At 37.1% G+C, this 27,682-nt stretch overlaps 1 protein-coding gene across 1 annotated transcript; it reads left to right on the top strand.

Moving 5' to 3' along the window:
• The first annotated feature begins 1,503 nt into the window (after positions 1-1,503).
• Positions 1,504-26,822, top strand: LOC149831184 (uncharacterized). The gene is made up of 12 exons (XM_090013727.1): positions 1,504-1,751; positions 4,708-4,986; positions 5,094-5,141; positions 5,234-5,413; positions 5,566-5,632; positions 7,010-7,074; positions 16,779-16,857; positions 22,001-22,119; positions 22,234-22,313; positions 25,007-25,076; positions 25,893-25,970; positions 26,202-26,822. Exons 2-12 carry the CDS (start codon positions 4,792-4,794, stop codon positions 26,283-26,285), a joined length of 1,065 nt encoding a protein of 354 aa, XP_089869853.1. The 5' UTR covers positions 1,504-1,751; positions 4,708-4,791; the 3' UTR covers positions 26,286-26,822.
• The last annotated feature ends 860 nt before the right edge of the window (positions 26,823-27,682 follow it).

The following is a 27,682-nucleotide window of genomic DNA, read 5'->3' as shown; positions in this document are numbered from 1 at the left end:
TTAGCCTACTCCATAGAAGAAGAGAGGGAGAGATTAGTTTATTTGACAATGGAGGTCACGTACGTATAGATAACTCTTCTTTTAGTAACTACCATTTTCTAAATGCTCTAAGTAGCAATTACGCAAATTGAGTAAACAAAGATTCAGGCAAATTTGGTGAATTTTATTTAAAGGCAAGCTGGGGTTAGTCAGACCCCTACCAGTTATACAACTATTGTTGGCCTACTTTAGTGGGTCATGGCCATGGTGCCTATCAAGTGGGGCTCATGCATTTGAGGTGTGTTGGGCCCACTCATTTCAAAATGCATGGAATTGGCTATCCAAAATAACTACCTTTTTTGAAATCTATACGGTTTTATTGGATATACCTAGAGATGCACGATTTTAGAAGAGTTGGTTATGCTGGGCATGGGGCAACTCCAGGAGGAGAAATTTATATAGCCCAAGACTTCTACCAAATTGGGTAGATGTGAAAACATCTATCTAAGCCTTCCTGGAGCAAGCCCTCTACTCTACTATTCTCTGTGTGTGTGTGTGCGAGCAGAGCAACCCACGTGCTTTCCATCTGCTGCAACTATTGATCTGGGCCTACAACTATACCATTGGGTTTTGAACCTGCAACATTCAAACACAAGGTGACTTGCACTAGCTGCTCCTACCAGACAAGCCGAGCCCCGGTTGATTAGTAAGAAACCATCAGATTTTTGAAGCGTCAGAGCATACAAATCATTAGAATGCATATCATTCGCGGTTTTCAAAATTTCAAGCATGGTGTTGCAGCCGCTTGGACGGACCTCACCAATTGGACTAGGCTTCGTCATGGTTGGTTAAAACTCAATGTATACAGCCTTTTTCAACATCAATGGAGGATGGGCTTTTACGCTAAGAGATAACTGTGCTGGCTAGATGGGTTGTAGGTGATGGCAGAGTTGCAGATTGAAATTGGAACTGCTGGAAGAAGATCCTAACACATTCGGATTACAACATGCCTCATTATCAAATCCTGGTGAAGAGATCAAGTTAGCTGCCTAACTGCACAATTGGAGGGGCGTGGAAATCCCAATCGGGTGTCTTCCTTCTTACGTCAGTGCTTATTTGCCTTTTTGCATTGTCAAATTCATGTTTGTCCTAAAACCAACAATGAACTGGCCTTTAAATTAGCTCACCTTAGTTCCAATGTATTTGATAGACTGTGGAAGGATAAGCTACAAACTGGCATCCTCTCCACTATGCTGACTGATCTAAAGATGTAATTTTGGTATATACTGTTAGGGGTCTTGCCTATCCCAAGAAAAAAAAAAAAACTCCCCGACTACTACTCTGCCTATCGAGGATAGTTTCTTATTTTTGGCTTAAGCTTGCGGCAAAGGACGCACACACCAAGTGCCAACTCTTTTGATTTACTTCAACTTGAAAGCCTTAAGTCGACCCAGCATAATAATTGCCCACGTCTTCCGGTGTTTTGACTTTTGAAAATCACTCAAGAAGCTTAAAACCTAAAACGAGGGAGACCCTTCTTGAGTTCTTGAGCTTTGACTCATGCTCCTTCGCCCTCTCACCCCTCTGTAGTCCCCTCTCGCTACGGTGAGTTTTCCGGCTAGTTGGAGGAGCACCCACGATGGTGGTGATGCTCTCTCTCTCTCTCTCTCTCTCTCTGGGTGATGCCTGGTCGCTAAGGACGTGAGGGTACCGGCAAGTCTCCACAGATAACTCTCCAGTATCTCTCGGACTGACTCTTTCAACTCTATACGGTAAGCGTGCTAAACTCCCTCCCCCTCTCTCTCTCTGTGGCCGAAAAGGGGGGTCTGGAAAAGGTTATCGGTGCCCCTGCTCATGTCGATTTTTGGTGTTTTTCCTTGTCTATTTTTCTTTTCCCCTTCCGATAACAAATGTGTCATTGCGTATGTCTATTTTTTTTTTCATGTTACCATTAGATCTGTCATTCTGTTGCAATTGTTTCGTTGGCATTGTAGATAAATTTAAGTTTTTTGCTAAGTGTTTGGTAGGCTTTATTGATCTCGCTGATAGTCTTGCTTAATAAAACTAGTTTTTCGTGAAGTGCCTGATGGGCTTTATTGATCGGTTGGTAGTCTTGGTCAGTGAATCCATCTTTCCAAACCTTAATTTGTTCGCTCCGGTGATGATGTACAGGCTCGAGTGTGTCATCGTCCTAGTTTTGCATGAACATTTATTAAAAATTTAATCTGCTCTTTTGCAATTCCATATCCCGCAATTATAGACCCTTAATGTTTGTGAAACATTTGGAACATGATGTTCTTAAATTTTGATCGTGTGTTGGGCTATTAAATTACTAAAGATTTTCTCCCGAGCCTCTGTTCTATGATATTATTATGCATTTGAACAGCGGCTTGGGAGAAAATTGGGATGATACTTAGCATTTTTTTTAGGCTTTATAATTGGTTTATCCCTTTAAGTTATTTAAGTTTTATACGTGTAATTATAATTTATAGGTTTATTAGTTCTCTTTAATAATCAACATAAAAAACTGTGACTTCCCAAGTCATCTGTTCACAGGTGGCTGATTTGATATCAAGTTCCGAGAATGCCAATTGTGTGTGTGTGTGTGTGTGTGTGTGCATGTTTTTTTTTTTTTGTAAAGCAACTCATCTTATATCATCTCATGTTCTTTTGTTAAAGAAAAAGATTTCTAGACCACATGTGTCCTAAACAAAAAGTATAGAAGCAAACAGCTAAATGTACTTAAATGAAATAGTAGACTACTTTTTGTAAATAGCTGATAAATTAGGTGGCTTTTGCCTTTTCGTAAACTACTCTTTTCTTTACTTTCAGTTTGAGCTTCAGCTGGTTTGATTACAAAAGGAAATACAATTTTCAAATAGGAAACAATAGCGTTTGAACTCTAAACCTACGGACCCAAGCTCAAACTGGCTTATTTACAAAGTAAATGCATTGTTTCAAAACTGTAAGCAATATGATTTAAACTCACTTATTGTTTGCAAGCCAAACACTTCAACCATTATTAGTAGTTAATAAGCCTATGTAATCCAAGCCAAATGGAACACCCGTTTCTCATGTTCCACTTGCCAAGCATATTTCATAAGTTCGAACAAGCTCTTTATGAGTAGATTCATGAGTGGTTTGTTTCTCGTTTCCCAGGCCTAACGGTAGCTTTTGAAATAGGTTTTATGCTAGTGCATAATGTTAAAATAGGTATGTTACATGGCATTGTCAGTGAACAAAGTGCAATTGCTAAAGGGACATTTCTTTCTAACCATGGTTTTCTCAATATATATTTTTATACTTTGTTGTACTCAAGCTTTTACCCAAAAAATGCCAAAGAAAATGTACTTAAAAAATAAATAAAAGAGGTATAAGTATATAACTAAAGTTGAAAACCGAAAAAAGAAACCGTGGGAGTGTTAATGCAACTTTGGCATCTATAACCTTCACTTTTTGTTTGCTTTGAGATATATAAGCAAAGGCATTATAAAAAAAATCATTGTTATTTGTTTGGGTCAAAAATGTCACTTTCACTTTTCAATTTGAAATGATTAAATTATAGATTGACATTTTCTGATTTACATATTTGACTTCTTTTTTTCCTTCAACCATATATTTTCAAAAGAAGCAGTTGCTTTATGGACTGCTTTGGTTGTTTCAATGTTATATGCGTAGTCACAGATAGCGGCAATATTTTCAAAATATCGTGATATTATCACTGTATTTTCAGCAAACAATATTATAGGTAAAATATCACGATATTTAAAAAATAACACGAGAATATCACGATATTATCAATTATTGATGCTGTTTTAATTTATTTTTTACATCTTAAATGTGTTTTTCTTTTTCTTTTGCATTTTTACTTATTTCTTTTATTATATAAGTATTTTATTATCTAAACATGATATTTTCTTACTTATTTTTGTTATTTTTATATATATATATATATTTTATTTTTAAAGCCCTGATATTTTCTCGAGTATCACCAAACCTTTAATATCGTGAGAAATAACCTCGCTTAGATATAGCCGATACCGATATTTGTGGCTATGGTTATATGTATATGTGTATATATATATGTATGTATGTATGTATCATGCCAAGGTTTTGCCCAATGGTTCAAACCATCCAGATGTCCAACCATGCTTAGAAGCTCAAACTTGTAAGATTGAAGTAGTGTTCAATGCCAACCTATGCTGACTTGGCTAGTATTAGACCAACATGATCTGTCGAGGCCGTCTTTGCCCTTCATAGACATTTTAAACCTTTTTAACAGTCAATTTATTATTAATTCATATGTTGAGCTATTTTTGTAAGTAATCAAATGATATCACATAAGATAATTTTAAGTTCATGTTTTCATTTTTTCTGATTTGATTGTTTTATTTGAATGACTATGAATAGTGTTGGTTGTTTTGAGCTTGTCATTCAAGGGTCCAAATGTGCTAGTATGATGATACATGCATCAAAAACTTTTCCCAACATTTGCTCATTGGAAAAGTTCAAAAAGTCAAAATCTTAAAAAACACAAATTGGTGCAAAAAACACAAGGATTGAAGGTTAACCCTTTCTTGTTTAGCTGCACCCTTCTTGGGCATCTTTTTCCTTTATGGGTTTCTTTAAAGAAGTTAAGACATCATCATTCAAACAACAAATAGACATACCTCCCCAAACACCACCACTCACTCGCTCTTTCTGAAATACATTTGAATATAAATACAGGTGTGGTACAGGACCTAAGAACAACCAAGAAGAGAAGAAGGAGGGAAGTAGGGAAGAAGAAGAAGACGACCACGGAAGGAAGGAATGGGGAAGGTGGATGTCAAGGTCGAAGATGACCACCACCAAGAGAGCGAGTGTGATAAGAAGAGAAGGAAAAAGGCAAGGAAGATGAAAAAGGAAGTGAGTTTAGAGGGCTCTTTATTTCCTTTCCCAACTGTCAGCATTGTTGTTGCTGGTTCCATTATCGACAATGCTCAGTCGTTGGAGTTAGCCACCAGGGTATGTATGTGGTGTTCCTTCACCTTTTTCTTACTAAAACCAATCAGGGAACGACCTTGTAGCTCTTGCCCTCTTACACTTATTCTGGTCTTGGCTTGCATTCTCAGCTAGCAGGTCAGATTGCTAGGGCAGCTACCATCTTCAGAATCGATGAGGTACTCTCTCTCTCCCTCTCTCTTCGTGGTTGCTTTTATGTGCTACTTGATTTGTTCTGGATGATGTGCTTATGTGTGTTATTCTGTAACAGGTGGTTGTTTTCGATGACAAAGCATCTCCATCGGACAAATCATGCATGACGATGTTGTCAGATGATACAACAGATTATGAAGGCGGCACACCTTTCTTCGTAAGAATATTGCAGTATCTCGAGACACCCCAATATCTGCGACGCAGCCTCTTCCCCAAACACAACAGTTTAAGATTTGTGGTTTGTGTTCTTTCATTTGCTTTTGTTTGTGGAAGCTTCATTTTCTTCACTTTGTTTACTTTGTTTACTTTGTTGTCTGATCAACGGAAAATTGAGGTTGGGCCTAGTGGCATTGTATAGACCGGCTATATAAGAGCTCTGTTGCTTGGCAGGGTCTGTTACCTCCTCTTGATGCACCTCACCATGTACGCAAGCATGAATGGTTGCCGTATCGTGAAGGTAAGATATTCTCATCATGAATTCCAGCATATATATGTATCCCTTGGCTATTCGTTGGCCCCTTAAGTGGTTTAGTTCAGTATGCAGCATTTTGGGTTTATATGCATTTAGCTCATAAGCAATTCTTATTACACTTTACCTGTAAAAGAAGGATAAATGCAAATTTCTACAGCTTCCTAGCAAGTTTTTTGAGAAGTGGTTCTTGAGGAAATACACAAAAAATGAATGATTTAATGATCCTGTTTGTTTGGCGAGCGCAGTACTTAGATGTTGGAATGGGGATGTGTCTATTCCAACTCCAGATTAACAATAATTAAAACAATGGACATCCTTTCATGAACCATAAGAATAAAGTATTCCCAAGAAGGAATCATGGAATTTTTTTCCTCAAGTGGCAGTCATTTAGTATCCATTAATTTTCAAGGATTGGAATACTACGGAGCACCTTCCACTATGTCATGCAGTATTTAGTTAGTTTTGTCTTTTGATGTCCATTTTCTGCTACAAGGAAACTGAAAACTTCCCCACCAACCACAACTGCCTCCTCCCCCTCCCTTGTGGATATTCTTATTCAGTGTTTTAGTTTACTTCTTTAGGCTTTTTAAGATTAAGTGGAACTGTAGTGTTCAAGCAGAACAACAGTAAATAGATCACATGGATGTGATTAGCCTGTGGATTCTATTGGATCTCATGTAGTTTGGCATTCATAAGCTTAATTGATTAGCAATACATGCACTGTAGTGATTAAGCACTTGTTTCATGATTGAACTTCTCTTTCTTTTAATTTGTTGTGATACATGATGTTTCTTGACAACTCAATAAAAATTAAACACATAATGTTTTAAATCTCTCACAGAGATCAGTATTTTTTACTATTTGCTGAAAATATCACGTTACTTTTCAATGTACTTGAGTTCTTGCAGATACTTGTTACCATGAAAAAAGTAGTGGAGACATTCTATATCATTACCTTGTATATGTAGATATATGGCGCACATCCTTTAAATTTTTGTGCAAATCATTTAGTTGTGCAGTACAAGAAGCAGCCTATTTTGTCTCTTTGACCTTCTGTAGGTGGTTTTTCTGTTTGTTTTGTTCATATTGAAAATGTGTGCCTGTCTTAGAGTTGATGCATATTAGCCACTAGATCTGTGTTGAAGTGTCAGGGCTATCTATATTTTGTGGGAGAAAAACATCTAGTAAAAATATAATAGTGCCATCTTGCATATGCTTTATTCTTCTCCTCAAATGATATATTTTAACTTTTAATTCAAATTTTAAATGTGTTTTTTCATATAAATTCAGAGCACTTATTTTCATTTGTTTCTGCTTGTTTTCTTTCCTTTTTTTCTGTTATTTTGTGTGCCAACCAAACAGGTGTAACTTTGAAAGGCAAGCCATCAAATTCTTCTGGGACTCTGGTTGATGTTGGATTGAACAAGGTTTTGATTCATCTCTCTTTCAGTTGTCATGTTTTTGTGAATACATGCATGGATATGTGCATATTGTGTTTGAGCATTTTTTCTTTTTTCTGAATGTTGAAGGATTGATGAGATGCACCTAACCTTAGGTAGAGAGAGAGAGAGAGAGAGAGAGAGAGAGAGAGAGAGAGAGAGAGAGAGAGAGAGAGACGGCTGCACAGAAAGTAAACTTGTTATCTTATTAGGGCAGCTACTCTCTATGTTAAATAAAGAGAAGCCAAAAAGAAGAAATTACATCCAAGTCCATTATTAAATAAAATTTCAAATAACCTCTAATCTAAGAAGGCTTAAACTTAAAACCACCTATTCTCAACACTCTTCCTCAAGCTGGAGCATAGATATCGATCATGCTCAGCTTGTCACAACAATGGGAGAAACTTGGCCTCACAAGGGCCTTGGTAAAGACATCATCAACTTGATCTTCGGAAGATACATGATTTGTGCAAATATAACCAACCTGAATCAAGTCACGTACATAGTGACAGTCAACTTCAATATGTTTAGTCCTTTCATGAAAAACTGGATTGTTGGCAATATATGTAGCAACCCTATTGTCACACACCATCACCATAGGTAGGGATACTTTCACCTGAAGTTTGGTCAAAACTGATTTTACCCACATGATCTCAGCTGAGGTCTGAGCCATAGCTCTGTATTCTGATTCAGCACTCGACCTGACTACAACAGTTTGTTTCTTACTCCTCCAGGTAACAAGATTTCCTCCCACAAAAACACAAAATCCAGTTGTTGATTTTCTATCTTCGATAGACCCCGCATAATCTGCGTCAGTGTAAGCAACAACGTCCAAAGAAGGATTTTGTTTAAACAACAGTCCTTTACCAGGAGATGATTTTAAGTACCTGAGAACCATCATAGCTGCATCCCAATGAGCTTTGGTAGGTTTATCCATGAATTGACTAATTTTACTCACGGCTAATGAAATGTCAGGTCTAGTAACGGTCACATATAACAACTTACCCACCAAGGATCTAAAACTGGTACTATCCACATATTCAGATTTATCATTTAACATATGAGTTTTGGGATCCATAGGAATGTTAGCTGGTTTCGCTCCTAGCATTCCAGTCTCTTTTAATAGGTCCATCATATACTTTCTTTGTGACAAAACTAAGCCCTCTTTGTTTCTTGCAGCCTCAATACACAAAAAAATATCGAAGGGAACCAAGATCTTTAGTAACAAAGTGTTTCTGAAGATGATCCTTTGTTGCGAAAATATCTCGGGCACTGCTTCCTGTTAATATGATGTCATTGACATATACCACCATAACAACAATTCCAAAACTAGTTTGCTTGATAAACAAGGAGTGGTCTGAGGCTGACCTGACAAATCCAAACTCCGACATTACCTCAAATAACTTTTGAAACCATGCCCGAGGACTCTGCTTCAGGCCATAAATAGCCTTCTTCAACTTGCACACTTTCTGACACTCCCCCTGAACCTCAAAGCCTGGGGGTTGTTGTATATAGATTGTTTCATGTAAATCTCCATACAAAAAGGCATTCTTGACATCCAACTGAGACAAGGGCCATCCATAGTGCACTGCAACAGAGAGAACAAGACGAATAGTTCCAAGACGAGCGACTGGGGAAAAAGTTTCAAAAAAGTCGACACCATAAGTCTGAGTATAGCCTTTTGCAACCAACCGGGCTTTGTACCGTTCAATTAACCCATCTGAGTTATATTTAATGGTATATACCCATTTGCAGCCAACAATATCTGCATCAGTTGGAGGATCAACCAAGTCCCAAGTGCCCCTAGAGCATAGGGCATCCATCTCATCCTGCATAGCCTGCATCCATTTGGGGTCGAATAGAGCCTGACTGTGATGAAGCGGAACAGAGGAGGCAGACAAAGCCGAGATAAAATTCTTCATGGATGCCCCAAGATTAACTTCAGAAACAAACTGAGAAATGGGATGAAGGGTGCACTGTCTTTTCCCTTTTCGCAGAGCAATAGGAAGATCCTCATCAAGAGCAAAAACTTCAGTATGCTCAGATATACTTGCCTCAGGAGAAGGAGATAATGGAGGCATGGAGGTAGGTGGTAACCTGTGAGTATACACTATAGGAGGGTTTCTGTATCGAGACTCCCAAGAGGATGGAGCCACAGGCTGTGGAGTGAACGACTCTAAAGGAAAAAGAGGAATTGGCAGAGGAAAGACATCACCCTGACTCTCATGTAACCTTGGAGTAGAACTCGAGAAATATGGAGTAGACTCAAAGAAGGTAACATCCGCACTGACATACTCTTTATGGGATATAGGGTCATAGCAACGATATCCTTTTTTATTCTTAGGATACCCAAGGAAAACACATTTAATAGACTGTGAAGCAAGTTTATCTCGTTCAGGACCCAGCTTATGCACAAAGCACACACATCCAAAAACTTTAGGGGGGATAGGAAAAAGAGGAACCTCAGGATGAAGAATTTGGATTGGGATCTGTTCTTCTACATAACTTGAAGGCATGCGGTTTATAAGAAAACCAACAGTCAAAACTGCATCTCCCCAGTATGACGCAGGCATATTGGATTGAATCATTAGGCACCGAGCAACATTGAGAATTTGTCTATGTTTCCTCAGCCACACCATTTTGTCGGGATGTATGAGGACATGTAAATTGAGGTTGAATCCCTTTATCAGAATAGAATTGAAGCAAGTCTTTGGATTTGAACTCAAGAGCATTATCAGTGCGAACAATTCTAACACACATGTCAAATTGAGTTTTTATTTCAACAATCAAAAATTTAAGAATGACAGGGCCTTGAGACCGATCTTTCAACAAGAACACCCATGATAACCTTGAGAAGTCATCAACAATGACCAAATAATGACACTGAGACCTACTAGGAATCCTACTCGGACCCCATACATCGACATGAAGAAGATCAAATAATCTTTGACTCGATGGACTTTGACTAGAGGGAAAAGAGCTTCGGCAATGTTTTCCCAATTGACATGTTTCGCATTGAAAAGAAACTGAGGGAGGTATATGAGGAATGACTCGACGAAGTTTTGACACTGGAAGATGACCCAGACGATGATGCCATAACAAAAGACTCAAGGAAGACGTAACAGCAGAATAGACAGAACCCACTGGTTGATGTAGATAATACACACCACCTTCCTCATAGACGCCACCGATCCTCTTCCCCGTAAGCAAGTCCTGAAAAGTGCAACCCATAGGATAAAAAATTACCCTACAATTCAGCTCTTTTGTCATTCTACTGACAGATAATAGATTCTGTGGAAAAGAAGGAGCATGAAGAACATTTGACAGTTGAAGGGTAGGGGAAATAGACATGTTTCCCTGTCCTACAATTGGGGAAGAACTGCCATAAGCAAGGACTACCCCTTTTTGATCGGTTACAGGATTTAAACTTAAAAAGTTACTCGAATTTTCGCACAAGTGTCTGGATGCTCCAGAATCAATGATCCACTTACCACCTTGGCCAGATAGGCCATCACCTGCCAAGCACGCAACCTTAGCAACAGAAGACTTCGAAGAGGATGAGCATAAAGCAAGAAGCTTGTTATATTCAGCCCGACTAAGAGTTATATAATCATCTGATTTAACCACTTGAGCCATAAAGAAAAGAATGGATTAAAAAACAAACAAGTACTCAGATTGATGACACTAATTTGTCTCCACCACGACAAAAAAAAACTCCACACTATGCAGGTCTACAAAAAAAACTGTTACTCTGCTTCACGACGTATGCTCAACTTCCATACCACTCACCAGATCAGGAACCCATGGATTCATCACGACTTGTAGATCCGATCTTCTACAGACGATCTGTCCAAAAAGAAATCCAGAAATCACCTTCACGCGATCAACCTTTCACGAGCTTTGCCTTCACACGTTCCCAAGAATATACAGTAGCAATAGCATAGTTCAAGTCTACTCCCACGATCCACTAAATAATCGGATCTGAAATTAGTCAGATCTGATTCTTTCTCAATATGTAGATCAACAACTGAGTTTGATCTTCACCACGACACACAGATCAGCAACTGCCCCTTTTTGTTTTCGACACCCACAAACGACACAGGGAATTACAATCAGACCTGATTTCAACACAGCAGAGACTCACGCTTGCTGCTTTCACGACATGAGCACAACTGAAACTAACATGTTTCTTTCACAGAAAAAAAATCACGATAGCATGGTTGGTAGGAGCTGTCAATGCAGTCTCCTTGTGGTGATACATTGCAGGTCCAAAACTCAGTGGTACGTTGAATAAAAACTGGTGAGGGTCTGCCTAACTTAGCTTTCAAAAAAAAATCCCGACAGCATGAAAAAAAAATTCACGACCCAACAGGTAATCACGGCAGGTGCTGAAATCACGACAGATATTGAACTCATGACAGCTGTAAATCATGACAGCTGCTGCTGAAATCATATAGATAGATGCTGTAACTCACGACAGCATGAAAAAAAAAAATCACGACCCAGCAGAAATCACGGTAGATGCTGAAATCACGACAGATGAAGAAGGAAGATCATTTCTTCAAGGGACACGATACAATATCACGGCAACAGCACATACAATCTGTTATAAGCTGTCAAACCTAAAAATCACGGCATGGCTCAAGGGTTACGGCTGCCAGATCTGAAGACACACTCCCACGATGCTCCCTTAGATCTGATGACAAATCTTACAAAAAAAAACTGACCTGATTTGAATATATAAAATTTTCTTCGTAGGTGTAGATCAATCGTAGATTGTTCACGATCGATCACGCTCCCACGATCGACTGCTCTGATACCATGTTGAAGGATTGATGAGATGCACCTAACCTTAGGTAGAGAGAGAGAGAGAGAGAGAGAGAGAGACGGCTGCACAGAAAGTAAACTTGTTATCTTATTAGGGCAGCTACTCTCTATGTTAAATAGAGAGAAGCCAAAAAGAAGAAATTACATCTAAGTCCATTATTAAATAAAATTTCAAATAACCTCTAATCTAAGAAGGCTTAAACTTAAAACCACCTATTCTCAACACTGAAGACTTGGTTTCATCCATATATGAGAGCTGGAGTGCTCTTCCCTATTCCAGTAATGGAGATTGAATATAAAACTTTTTTTATAACTGTCATGAAGACTAAGGGCTTTGCAATGTCATCTGAAAATGAGTTTTCTCAAGTTCTTTTGATTATAAATCACAACCACACAACTTTCACAGAGTAGCACAAACATGTGAACATTGTGAAGGTTGAATCACAGGGTGAGGAGTCTCAGCTGTGATTCTATACACTTTCTAACTTGTAAAAGTTGGTCACACTTTTGAACCTGTGATCAGGAATCACAGGTTAAGAATCACAGCTGACGAATCACAAATGTGACTAAAACAAACATACCCTAAATAATTAAAACCTGGTCATGATGTCCAAGGGAACATTTATTGTTATCGTGTTTGGTTCACAACTAATTAGTTAGTGGTGTATTCGGATTCTGTAGGGCAACAAAGAAGAATCCAGTTCGCATAGTTTCTCTCTTTAAAACCGAGTAAAGTGTACTGTCTTATAATATATAAAAGGAGAAGCTAATATTTTCTTGCTGAAATGTCCTGAAGCATTTCATAGACTTCTTTTTCATAGATTGATTGTTACATACAGTATGTCCAATTTTTGTGTTTGTTGTGTTGAATAATTTTCAAAAGGTGTACAATTTTGTCAAATGGAAATATCTTCTCTGGTTTCTATATTTGCATTTGGTCTCAGGCTATGGTAACATTAAATAGTTATATGCATATCCTTTGATCTCATTTCTAGCATCACATGGCTCCTGAAAATGCTCATTTCTCCATTTAAATGCATGTGGAAACCTATGACCACAACACTTTTATAGTAGTAGGTAACTAATTCTGACGTGTGTTCTTAACTTTCAAAAGGAATATCCATGAAAAATTGACTATTTCTTATATTTCATTTGGAGTTTGAATGATTGGGATCAAATTCTTCAGTTTTTGCTATATCTCACTTGCTTTTCTATCATTGTTACCTTTTCTTTTTTATTTTCCACATCTTTTAGGTCAAGCTGCTCATACAACCCCTTTCTCTCTCTTCTGACTTGTCATTCTCTTAAATTAAAAGATTTCTTTTTTAATGTCTTCAGTAAGAATGAGCTTGTTAATTTGAAATTAATTATTTCTAGCAGCAAAGCAATAAAGGCAATAGCTTATCGTGTGATGAAAGCTATGTTACTTCTATCATTGTTACCTTCTGTTTTTTATTTTCCACATCTCTTAGGTCAGGCTGCTCATACAACCCCTTTCTCTCTCTTCTGACTTGTCATTCTCTTAAATTAAAAGATTTCTTTTTTAATGTCTTCAGTAAGAATGAGCTTGTTAATTTGAAATTAATTATTTCTAGCAGCAAAGCAATAAAGGCAATAGCTTATCATGTGATGAAAGCTATGTTACTTACTAATGTATAATATATATATATATATATATATATATATATATAGAGAGAGAGAGAGAGAGAGAGTAGCTTCCTACTCCATTTTGTGCCTACCGCAGTCTATGGTGAAAGGATGGGGGTTTCCAGATTGTTTTTTGCAAATCTGACCCTGCAGATGCGTTCAACATGGTCGATTTGCTAGGAAACAACACTTGGATTGTATTTTTCTGATTAAAAAATATGATTTTTAAGCCTTGGATATTTATAAAAAATTTGTACTGTCGATTTTCAATCCTCATAAAAACCTACTCGTGCATCAGAATCCGACAATGCAAGAGTTGATTCCTATAAAATCAAGCACATAAAATGATCTTTATGGTCAGATTTGAGAAAAACACGAAAAAGAACCCTTCAAAAGCCCAGTAGACTATGGTAAGCACAAAGCAAAGTAGGCAGCTACCCTTTGCTCTCTCTCTCTCTCTCTATATATATAGAGAGAGAGAAAGATAATTAAGTAAAGAATAAGAACTATTTCAAAACAAAAAGAGAGGGTGCAGCCTCGGTTCCCTCCTCTGTACGTGGCACCATACAATTTAACACGCATCAAAATTGTGATGAAGAGTTGGCTGTTAAAGGAGGCTGAGCGGGTGGTCAGTTGTGGGGAAGAAAGTCCTTGCATTGATTGGCTTGACCTGTTCTCAAGTAGCAACACACACACACACACACACACACACACACACACACACACACACACAGAGAGAGAGAGAGAGAGAGAGAGAGCCTTCTTGGTAGGGTTTGGACCCAGCAAAATAGAGAGAAAGGGACAGGGTTCCGCAAACCAAGCAGTTTATTCGTACTTGGTTCCGATGAGGTCCTAACAATGGGCAAGGTTCGAATCTTTGACACCTTTAGGTATGAAATGAGAGACAATAGGGTTTAAATAAGGTGGACACAGTGTCTAACATTATACGTTTTGTGTTTAAGACACCAAAAGTGTTGGACGTGAGACACCATGTGTCACATTTTTATTTTGCTCACCTCTATGTTGGAAAATAAAGTGCTTAGGAGTGTCAATTTTAACATGGGATAAAAGTGAAGTATCAATGCTCATTGTTGTGCTTCAACGTGCATCTAATGGGGAGGTTAAAATTTGATCACTATACACTTTGACAGTGTTTGTTGGAAAATCTGTTTAAGGCATGTTTACAGCATTTTCTGCTTGCAATTATTGTTAAGATTAATGTAATATAAGTATATATATATTGTAATAATATATATATATATATATAATATATGGGAGTCAAGTTAAAGCTAGTTTGACACGGCTAGAACTCTAGCGGTTGGAGCTCTCTCTCATTCTTTAATGAGAGAGGACTTCCCCTCTCTAAGCCACTTCTCATCTTCTCTCCTCTACTTTTCTCTATAAATATGGGTGGGTGCGTGCCTTTGTAAAATGAGAGAGTGATGAGTAGTTCTAGATATTTTTGAGTGCTCTTGAGTGCATTTTGTAGTGAGGTTTTCATGTATTTATTTTCTATGTATTTTTATTGTTCATTATGAATGAAATTATTTATTCACAAAACTTGTATTAGTTTGTATCTTGTTAGTATTCAAATGTATTTTGATCTGGCATTTGGATTATAATTTGGAATGTCTTGGGTTCTGCACCATTTCGTGACAATGATATCATTATCTTTAAGAGATTTTTAACAAAGAACTGGCCTTCCATCTTGTGTTAGTTTGATTGTTTACAAAATTTCATGCCTTGGGATCTTCTTGCAAATTAAAAAAGAAACCCCTCTTTTGATGATACTTTGTGTGGTCAATCTGTGGATTGCTGACCATGGGTTTTAACATTTAAGCCCAAGCTTTCTTGGCTAATATGTTTGATTTTTCTCCTGCCCATGACATTTAATCCCTTACAGGAGATTTTTCTTTTCTTTTTTCTTCTAAATTCTACGAATGGATTTTGTGATTGCTTTGGATGTTTGCACCTTCAAATCGTCAGCAAGTAAGGCAGAAACATATAACTGATATAGTATATGGATCACTTCTTAGTCTTTTGGATTATAGTAAGTTATACATTTCTTATGAAGAAAATATGATGGATGCTCTTAATAAATATAGATTTTAAAAGTGTCATGTTGTGAGGACAACCATTCATGGTTTATAAACTAACAAAAGTTAGTCTTTTTTTTACTAGAATGACACATAGGACCTGTTTTTCACTCTCAACCTCTTATTCTAACCTACAAAGGGTGCTGCATCTCTAGCATTATGTTAGCATCTGCAAACTACCTTTTGGTTTAAATTTCCTTTCATGAATGTTCACAATTATGCCTAGGATCAAGTTCGAAGCATTTTTAGAATTTGAAGCGTATTGGTTTCCGATAGTGTAGGTTGAGCTAGAGCTGTGACACAGGCGGTTCTCTAATTGAATCAGATAAAGACAAGGAATTTAGTTTGGGCATTGACCCTCATGTATAAGTGCATGCCTTCACTTATGTGAAGTAATAAGCTTCCGTTTTGATTTTGTAAATCAAAACTGCTTCACAGTGAGCACCATTGATATAGGTAGTGTAGGCTACATGCAAGTTTCAGATAGTCCTCAAGCTCAAATAACAATCATAGCACCTAGGTAAGGGTGCACATGAACCATGCTCAGACTCAAAAGGCTCATCACTAATCTAGCCAACCTTGAAAAGCTGTGTACAAACTTGCTCAAGTTCAAGCTCGATCTTGGCTCAGCTCGGCTCAAGCCACACTAAATTACATTTAAAAAAAAGAAATTTATTGTGTAGACAGGGGGTTTTGAACCCAAGACCTCACACATGCATGGAAAACACATTATCCACTTAGCTAAAGATGAGTTTTATGATTATTGGTCAACAAAAATACTACATAGCCTAAAAGTAGGCCCCATATGTCTCTATCAGCCGAGCTTAATCAAGCTAATCGAGCTTAATCAAACTCGAACCCCTGATCAAGCTCGGCTCATTTAATTACTCGGATGAGTCCGAGGCGGGTTTAAAAAAGTCGAGCCCGAGCCGAGCTCGTGCTAGCTTGGCTCGTTGTGCAGCCCTACACCTAGGACATGTATGTGAATGCCTTGTTTAACTGTACTCCCTATATCACTTTGTCTTCAATAGTTGGTCTCCCTCTTGATGGAAGTTGTGTGGTAATTAATGCTAAGTGACATATCTCATTCTCTAACATGCGTGACAACCTTCTTGGTTCCAGGAAGTTGTGGTTAAACAAGCACTTGAACCTGGACTGCGTGTTACAGTAGCTATGGGATCCAACCGCCAATTGGAATCAAGTAACCAGCCTCACAAATTGATTCAGTTTTTAGTTATGAAGGGAATGGATTGTTTGCTCTTTTTATATTTTACTTTAGGACTTGCAATGAAGCTTTTTATGCTAATAACACTGGTTCCAAACTCTCTAAACTTTTTTATAACTATTGGTCAAGAACTTTACTTTTCTCAAAAAATAAGTGTTGGGAAAGACTTTGGAAGTCCTTGGTGATTTAGAAACTTAGAAAATTGTGGGACCTATATCTCGTCTTATGGTTGATGTCTAACTGTTGGATTAAGAAAAAAAGAACACAAAAACAAAATCCCAGAGGTCTAATTGCCTTTGGGTAGTTTTGGAATTTGGTGAGGACACTGATAGTCAATGCATATACAAACATGAAAATTTGAACTTTGAAAAGCCAAAAAAAGGTGCCATTTCCCCTCTTTTGGGTGTGTCTTGTCGCTGCAAATGCAAACACAGATCTCAAATCCTCTCAAAAAAAGATGTTAGATCCTCAAAAGGCCTTATCTCAAATCCCGTCCAGAACAAGGATTTCAGAACCTCAAAAATCCTCTTAAAAGAGGATTTCATATCTAAGGACCTGAGATTCTTGGATCTGTACCACCTCATTCTATGCCATAAGGCCATGGACAATGGTATAAGACACAACACTGACACACTTGGTATGGCATGAAAGGTTTGTAAAACTATATATATATATATATATATATATATATATATATATATATATATATATATATATATATATATATATATATATATAGGAAAAATATAAGGCGGTTCTGTACCATGATACCTTACTGTGGTACACACTTGTTTGTGTGGATCTAACCACCAAATTGTAGATCCAGCCGTACAGATGTGTTTAGCATGGTTTATTTAGTATGTTAGAATATTTTATTATGTTTAATACATCATAAGATCTTATTTTCGAGAGTGAAAATCAACGACTCACAATTCATGAAAATAAGGGTGGTCTAGAAATGGTATAAAATGTCATATTTCAGTAAACTTTAATACATGAAAATAGTAAATAGAACATGTTAAACATGATCCAAAGGTTAGATTTTGCATTTGGAGCTTAGATCTATGCAAATCAAGTGTGTACCACCTAAGGTTGTCACAGGTCTGGTTTGTATCAGGTACCTCACCCTACTCGAACCTGAATTCCCGGATATGGGCATGTAAAATGCCAACCCGGATAATATTTGGCTCGACCCGAACCCGACCCGAGCAATATGCCGATGGGGTTTGGGTCATGATTTTTTCCGGGTACCCAACCCAACCCGGCTTTTTTTTCCTAGTACTCGACCCGAATATTTTACATGTATTTTTTAATAAAAATTTTCTAAAATTATGAGGGTTTGGGTTTGGGATTCCATTTTCGTGACCTGACAAAACCTGAACCCAATCATTAATTATGTGTCGGGTCCTGGTTAACCCTGACGCAGCTCTGACTCGACCTGTTGATAGCCCTAGTGCTGCCATAAGTTATGGTGGCACGGTGCCACCATAGAATATATATATATATATATATATATATATATATATATATATATATATATATATATATATATATATATATATATATATATCACATGAATACAAAATAACTTCAAAATAAACTGAATATAATCTAAATATATATGCTATATCTAAAATATATATTATATGCTGAAAATATAAAGTTATAAACTAAAAATGTAATTATAAATTATAAATTGAATACAAACTTTTATGTATGAAGGGTAAAATGGCGTGTCCAGGTGTCAACAGGGACACACGCTTCAACACGGGTACAGAGGAAAAAATGGAGTGTCTGTGTAACAGTCAATGAGTTGAAAATTATAAATGCAAGTTGTTTTGACAATCTAATCGTGTAGATGTGTTTAGCATAGTGAATTTATAAGAGAACATTCCTTGGATCATGTTTTTTTAACCAAAAAAATACCTTTCTTAAGTCATTGACGCATTTATGGCCATTGATTTTTGAATCACCAAAAACTCGGTTACAAACGCCGGATTCTGGTGATTCAAAAGTTGATCCTCACCAAACAGACCATGTAGATCATATCTATAAGGTTAGATTTACTTAAAAGAACATGAGCAATAAGATATTACTCGTCTCAACTCATCGATACCGTGTGTGTGTGTAGGGAAAATATTTGCTACTAATGAAGGTAAGGAATTAATGAGCTAGAAATCATAGGTGAAAGTTATATCGACTCAATCTAACCACATAGGTGTTTTCAACATGGTTTGTTTGCTAAGGATCAAGCCTTGGATCATGTTTTTTGATGTAAAAACTTGATTTTTATTAGTTATAAAAATCTGTCACATTGTGGGTCATTGATTTTTGAACCCATTTAAAAACCTAATTACTTGTCATAACCACATGATTAAAAACAAGTTTCCTACTAAACAAACGATGTAAATCACATCTGTAACATTTGATCTACAAAAAATTGAAATTTTTTGAAGAAAAGTGTGATTTCTACTCATTAGTTCCTTACCTTCATTGGTAATCACTCTTTACTATATATATATATATATATATGATTGTGTGCATTTACAGCTCTTTATCTAAAGTAATAAACCATGAATGTCATCTTAAGTGAAAATTCTTAAACAACAATTCTAGATCATTAAGATTAAGAATGTTTAGTAACAAGTAGTAACAAGTTATAATGTACTCAATGACAAATTAAAAAAACACAAGTAAACAATCAAGATCAGAAGAAATACATAAATTTAAGGATATGATGTTGATCTTGTTTGACATAGGTTTGATTGTGTCCATAAAGTGTTGTGGTGTGTGGTATCCTATCACATGGGTGTGGGTGTGATCAATGAGACATGGTAATTTTAGAAAACATGGGTGTGAGGGTGCAAGCATGCAGCTAGTATATATATATATATATATATATATATATATATATATATATATATATATATATATATATATATATATATATATATATATATATATATATATATATATATATATATATATATATATATATATATATATATATAGAGAGAGAGAGAGAGAGAGAGAGAGAGAGAGACGAAACAAGATTTCAACATAGCCACAAAAAGGGTCAACAGAGTTGAACCCAAAGAGAACAAAAGCAGAGCAAAACAAACAGAAACAAGCAAGAGCAAAACAAACAAAAAACAAGCGGCTCACATAGGAGCCGCAAAACCAAAAATGTCCGGGGGGAGCGGAGCAACACCAGCAGGAAAAGAAAGATAAAGAAGATGAATACGCAGAATCGCGTAAACGTCCACTAGGATTTTGTGCGCAATAAGATTAATGTTAACCAGAGATTCTCGAAAAATAGCAACGTTGCGCGCCATCCAAACGAACCACCAAGTGGTAAACAACCACGACCTCCAGATTAACTGCCACCGCATACTGCACCGAAGGCAGACCGGACAAAAGATGAGGTCGAGCGCAAAGGACTCCTTCATAACCAGGACCTCTGGTTGCTTCCAAGTCCTACGAAAGATCTCCACAAAAGTAGGGCAAGACCAGAAGAGGTGGAAAGAAGATTCTTCAGCAGCATGACAAAGCACACAGCAGCTTGGCAGTTGAAAGTCCCACCTCTTTAAGGTAGAGTGAGTTTGGACCTTATCGTGCAAGATTACAAGCCAGGAGCCGAGATCGGGGAGAAGGGTCCTTCGCCCATAGAGAAGATTCAGGCATCCAAGGCGCCCCCGGAGGAAGCAACGATCTATAAACTTTGTTGGTCAGGAACTTCCCGATAGGAGCAATAGCCCAATGCGTCCAGTTACCAATATCGGCTGGATCATCAAAATAGTCGTTGAAGATAGCTAAAGTCGACAACCATGACTGTCGCAGATGGGAAAACGCTTCAGGCCTCGAACGAAGGAAAACTGGAAGAAGAGGACGGAGAGAGAGAGAGAGAGAGAAAGAGTGCTTAATGATACATGCTTAATGGGTTTTTTAGATTTTTTTTGTTTTATTTTTAAATTCTGACCATAGAGATGTGATCTATGTACTTGATTTTATAGGGATCAACTCTTGAAGTGTTCGAAAAATAAACGGTCCAAAATCTTTGTAAATTTTTTAGGCTCCAAATATCAATTTTTTCATTGAAAACACATGATCCAGGTGTGGATTTCTTGTAAATCGACCATGCCCAACACATTTATGGGGTCAGAACTGCGAAAAAAACACCGAAAGAGCAGAAAAAAACCATTAAGCATGTATCATTAAGCACCTATGCTCTACTCTCTCTCTCTCTCTCTCTATCTATATATATATATATATATATATAGATAGATAGATAGATAGATTATCCGCTATTTCAAAGTAGCCGATAATATTGAAAATATATCGCAATAGTTTCAATATATCGCCAGTTGACAAAATATCGCAATAAATACTTTTGTCAAAAATTCTTGTTTTTTTAAGTTTTGTTTCTTTTATATTTTAAAACCTTTAAAACATGTTGATTTATATTTTTAAAAGAAAAATAATTCAAAAATTATTTTCTTAGCTTTTTGTTATTTATATTTTTTCAAATTTTTAAACTCCCGAGATTTATCACCTTTTGAAAATCTCTCCAATAAATACCCTTGCCGATAAATTACCTTTAACGATACAGGTGATTATGATATATATATATATATATATATATATATATATATATATATATATATATATATATATATATATATATAATGTCAAGAAAACTGAACTTGGTTGGGTTGATCCAAATCTAGTTTCTGGCATACATGGGCCTGGTTGCGGCTGACCACACCTGACATTGTGGAAGACGTCTCCAAGTGTTGCACTTGCAATGACATTGGTGTGATGCCTTTTTAGGAGTATCCATGTTACATAGGTTCTATCATGTTGTGTTGACATGCGACAAATGTTGGGACACACATGCTAGGTAAAGTGTCTGTGTGGCATAATGTCAAATCTAAAATTTCAATTAAAATAGAATTTTTTTTAGTCATTTATATCACCATGTCACTCTAATTATATGAAGTTTGTCATCTACATTTTTATGTTCCGTTGGTGATTCAGTGTTGCATTGTTAATTTGTTAGTATTCTGTCCACAACTATTTTGTTATCCTTCATTGTCCTAGTTTCCTCTATTATTTCTAGGTTGCTTGCGGGAAGTTACTAGCCCTTCTAAGCCTAGAAAAGAGTTGGGATTGTATTGGGGATACAAAGTTCGATATGCGTCCAATATCAGTTCTGTATTCACTTGCTGCCCTTTCAAGGTTAGCATTGTTGTTATTCTTTTATGATGCTCCATTTCGAAATTTCATAAGATTTGCATTTCAATTTGGACATGAAATTTTCTAATTCCCATCTTAAAAATTGTGTTCGTACAGGGTGGGTATGATTATAAAATTGGAACTTCAGAGCATGGTGATGTGCTCAGTTCATCAGAATTTACACTTCCAACTTTCAGGTATTATCTACAAGACTACATCTGGATTTTGACTTGATTGAAGACAAGGGATTTCTATGTGAAAAAAACGTTCAAAAACATTGTGATATAAGATGGATGACAAAGCGCTGTCATGAAGAAATAACAATTAGCAGTACAAGTTGGGTACATTTAATGTGTGTACTGTATATTATGAATGAGAGCGAGAGTACTTCAAGTATCAACTACTATTAAGTATCAAGCACATGGTACAAATATTATCTTCCTTGACAGTTTGCAACAGAGTTACCAGTCGAGGAAGCGGGAGCGGGAAGCGATACGGGAAGCGGGAGCGGGAAGTGAGGCACTTTCAAAAATTTAGGAAGCGGGGAAGCGTGGGACCACTTAGAAGAAAGTTCCGAACCGTCTCGGAAGCGACCTAGGAAGCGAACCGGAAGCGACATAGGAAGCGAACCGGAAGTGAGGGGGAAGCAAAAAAAAAAAAATGAAAAAATGGGGAAGCGAGGGGGAAGCGTGGGGGAAACGTGGGGGAAGCGCGCTTCCCATTTATGGGAAGCGCGTTTCCCATAAAAGGGGGACACGCTTCCCATAAAAGGGAAGCGAGCTTCCCAAAAAAGGGGGACGCTTCCCCTCACACTTCGGAAGCGCGACGTTTCGCGCTTCCGAAGCGCGCTTCCCCTTTTGCCTAGGCGCTTCCTGTGACTCTGGTTTGCAATCCAACTGTTAATTTTTTTTAATATAAAAAATATTCTGGCTGTTCAAAATTTTAATCAGTCACTACTGTTGCTATCAACAACTTATCCATGAACCAATTTGCCTGAGAGAATAGAAATAATAAAATTTTATTTGAAATATCTGTTTAAGATCTTGGAAATTTCAAAAGAGCAGATAAAAGTTTGAAAGAGTAAAATAGAAAAAGATAATTGATGTTTCAAAAAATATTAAGAAGCAGAAGATATCAAAAGGATTAAAAAACAAGAAGTTTATGGGAAATTTTTCATGAAAATACAGTTGATATTGATACGGAAAATCTTGGTCAATCAATAAGTTAACATTCACATTTATTTACATCTTTTTTCTTCCAAGGTGAAGATGAAATCACTTAGTCAACATCAAGGAATCATTCATACATTTTTTAATAGAAATAAGGAAGGCCAATCCCTTATAGTTTTTTTATCATCCAATTGTTATCACATCAATGTTTCAAAATATCACAATGTGATCAAAGAATCAATAAAGAAAAAGAGGATCCCCTGATTCCAATTCTGAATTCATCGGGTCCCTTAAGTACTGTACCTAAAATCTATAAATTTTCCTCATCTTATCATTCAATAACTCATATAAAAATATCGTGATAGGCTATCTTTAAAATATTTTATGAAAATATTGATATAATACCATGATACTTTAAACATATTAGTGATATTTCTGACTGTTTGCCTGTTGTTGTCATAGAGTTGCTTGTAATAACAAAATGCCATCCTGTTGAGGTTTGTTACATGTCACAGCTTTACTAAGCCAAAAATCATGTGTCTTGATTTTAATGGTCTACTTTATTCAATACAGTGCAAGCTGCCCATTCTCTGTGGAATGCAATCACCTGCTTCTTTAATTTAAGTTGTACTCTGGCTTCCGATTGCAATCCAATCAATGTAATAATATGAAAATCTCTGATAGATGTGCAACAAAATGTGAGCATGCTTAAAACCAATGAATAAGTAATTTTTTTTAAGTTATCCATGAACATAATAATATTAAAATTCAACTTTAGTCATTTTTTAGGTAATAAAAGTAGTGTTGAATTCACACAACCTTGTATTGTAGATCTATTTAAGTGAAAAAGGTTTATGGTATTGCACACCCTATACATACAAATAGAATATGTTGAGAACAAAAGTAGATGCATATGTAATAATTTATTCAATTTCACTGGCATTATTTTCTGCGCACATGGATGCTACCTACATAAAATCCTCAGTTCTGCTCCCATGCCTGGTTCTCCTACTTCTAGCAACTGTATTCTGAAAGTGATGGTGATCATGTTCTACCTGAATGATCTACTTTAGATCTGCTTTAAAATGTAGAAGTTACTTTTTTTTGGCTGATTATTCTTTCAAGATGTAATTTAATCTTACTTAGATTTATTGTCATCCAAGTTAGTAAACATACCAAACAGGCCACAGTTGTTAAACTTGGTGATGGGGCCACAAGGGGCTCTCAGCATTTATTGTTTGTTTCAGGACTATCAAATTTTAGCTGTTTTTTTCAAAAGGACTTTTGGGGCAGGAAGTGGGAAGCCTGGGCTTAGGCCTATTGACTGTTTGAATCATTCCTTAAAGTTTTGTTATGTGTGCGACCATTAATCTGCATATTGTAATGTAGTTTGACTGTCAAATACTCGGCACTTGTTGGCTGTCTACAGTTGGTATCTTATATTAATCTTACTGGCTCTGTAGATTTAAGAAAAGAGCAGCCCAATATCATCCGTTATTGTCCTGTGCTGTCATGCTTGTTTTTTGCTTCCGTCATCTACATCTTTTGGGGCAGCTCGTTTCATGTCATAATGGAAAGTTTTCTACAAAAAAAAGTATCTTTACAGAAATCGTGCCTTTGATGAAATTGTAGTCTCAAATATTTCTTAATATTATATTGTTCGGCATTCTTTTTATTTCCTGTGCATTAGTAATTAGAGGGTGGTTATTTTATTGTCATAGGCATTTGCTGATTGCTTTTGGTGGGCTTGGTGGGCTTGAAGAAAATATTGAGGAAGATACTAGCTTAAAGGTATACAGGAACTGTTAGGTTTTCTTTTTGTTATATATGTTGGGCTGACCACGGGTATTTAGGTCATTCTGACATTCAAGGGTATTTATATAATTTCTAACATTGGCAAGGATATTCTGGTCATTTGACAGACCAGGCACCCTTGTTGTCCATTGATGGTTGCTGCTACATACCTTCTGTTTTTTTCCTGATCGGAAAGCTGGGGGATAATTCCTGTGGGCTGTCATAAAGACACGTTGACACAAGGATGCGTGATGCAGGTTCGACTTGAATGTACGAAAAAGTTTTGGAAAGGATACGAGGACACAAATTTTTTAATCAATAAAAAACTGGTTTTTTGATATTTTAATGTTAAAAATACGTTTTCCTCTACCTTCGTCCTTTCGCTCCGACCAACCTGTTACTTGATACCCATTTTAGTCACTTTTTAACTAGAGGCATATCCATATGAAACTTTGGAAATTGTTTTTTTTTTCCTAAATAACTGGCCTAAATCATTTTCATGGTTTTATATATATTTGAAACTTTAGAGAGAAGTGGGCTCCGCTCATCTGATAGGGTCAACTTGTGAATGTCACCAAGTTGATGGGATATCACAAGTTTGAGTTCGAAACCCACAGGGACAAGGGGAACCTCATGGGTTTTACCAACCGCAGGCCTGCCAAAGGTGATGGGTGGGTTTTCCCTTGGCTTAGCCAAAGGAAAAACTCTAGTTAGAAGGCAATGACACCCCTTTAAGCAGCTTGAAAGATAGACAACATATTACAAAAGCTGTCTCTTTTTAATTGTTTTTATGTGCCTTTTTTATATTGTCAGGGAAAAGATGTACGCGAGGTTTTTGATTCCTACTTGAACACTTGCCCTGGTCAGGGAAGTAGAACAATTCGGACAGAGGTAATCTCTCACATCTGCCTGCTATTCATATAAGTTGCAATACAGAGATCTTCCTACAGGACATTTTCGAATTCAGATCGATCCTGACTTTGTATTGGCTCGATCGAATTTCAGGAAATCCTGTGGCTTGGTGCCAATTTGGGTTTCTTTCAGTGAGTTTTGTAGTCATCGAGTCTGTAGTGATTTATCATAAAACGATTGTAGTGAGCCAATGTTTCTTCTTGTGTACAGGAAGCCATATTTATATCTCTACAGTACTTCCAAGAGCCAATCAAACGGGCAGTGTCGCTGCCCGCTCAAGAGAAGTATGCATGAATTGGTGTGCATAACCAAATGATTGATCAGTGGTCGGTATGCATAAGTTGGTTTAGCAGTCTATTGGAATCTGAATGCAATGTTGAATGGCCCAAGGCATGGAGTGGTGGTGCGACAACTCAAATAGAGTTCAAGTTCTGCATCACGTCATGTGCTCATATACAAAATCAGGATGAACTTCAGCACCAGCAAAATCGTGGAGGTTTCAGAGAGCTTCCATTCACATGGCACGGCAGTGAACTATCAAAACTTAGCTTTACAAATATTCAGCTGGGTCAAGAAATCATTTTCCCTCAATGCGTGATGCAATGAAACAGCTCCTTCACCATGTCAAATACGTCATAGATTTTTGCCCTGCTTGGAATGTGTGATTATTTCCTGGTTATAACTATGTGATTTTGGCCCTGCTTTACAAATATTCAGGTGTATGCTTTCTTGGTTATTAATTAGGCCAGGTGGTGTTGGCCTTGCTTGGAGTATGTGACTGTTTCCTTTGAAAACGCTCATTGCAGTAAAAAGTGTTCAATTTAAGATATATTTAATTGGGTATTCTTTTTATCAAACAGGCTAAGTGCATGTAGGTGATGCAAATCTCCATGGACGGGGAAACCACCCTGAAGATCAAAAACCTAATCAGGCTGGCTCAGCCTGCTGTACTTATGGTTGTTTTTTCACGGTGTAAACCTGTGGCGCACCCCCTTTCATTCAGGGAGTCTTCCAGCTTTAGCTTACCCTTTGACTTTTATCCCTTGCCTTCATTAATGTAAGGGGTTTGACACTTATGGGAATGGAACTCTGACCACCCGTGTAGTGGCCAAGGCCCCTTCCACTGCACCAAACCCGTTGGGGGCTTAGGTGATACAAATCTCATTTTGTTTCAATTATTATCCATCATGCATGCGCACATGCTAACACGCAATCATGCACACATACAAACGTGGAAAACAGAGTGATCGCCATTGAGTTTGAAATCTGTTGATGCGCATCTGTTGTGAGGCTGAAGCTGGGAGCATGCCATGGTAGGCAAGGGAGGACATGTGGTTTTTACACCAATAAGCTCGTGAACAAATGAGGTGGTTTCCTCTGTTTTACTAGATGCTAAATTAAAATCACGAGGAGATATCTACTTAAGATGCTTTAGCTCGAACCCTGATCATCAATAATTCTTGGAAAAGGGATCAATCCTCGGATGCCGTTTGCCACCATCATGAACATCTCCCGGAACCTTATGTGAACTGTTTCCAAAGTTCCACTAATAAATGCCTTTTATTCTTTTAATAGATTTACTGGAATATTCCTGATAGTGATAATTAATGCATTGTGAATTGGTTCTATGGCAGCACCAAGTGTTACACTTAAACATGCGACGTTGAAGGCCTTTTAGTGAAGCTCTAAGC

This window comes from Nuphar pumila, chromosome 7 (assembly GCF_984573655.1).
Source record: "Nuphar pumila chromosome 7, dmNupPumi1.hap1.1, whole genome shotgun sequence".
NCBI lineage: Eukaryota > Viridiplantae > Streptophyta > Magnoliopsida > Nymphaeales > Nymphaeaceae > Nuphar > Nuphar pumila.
Note: the sequence above shows the minus strand (reverse complement) of the source record. Positions and strands in the feature narration are given on the sequence as shown.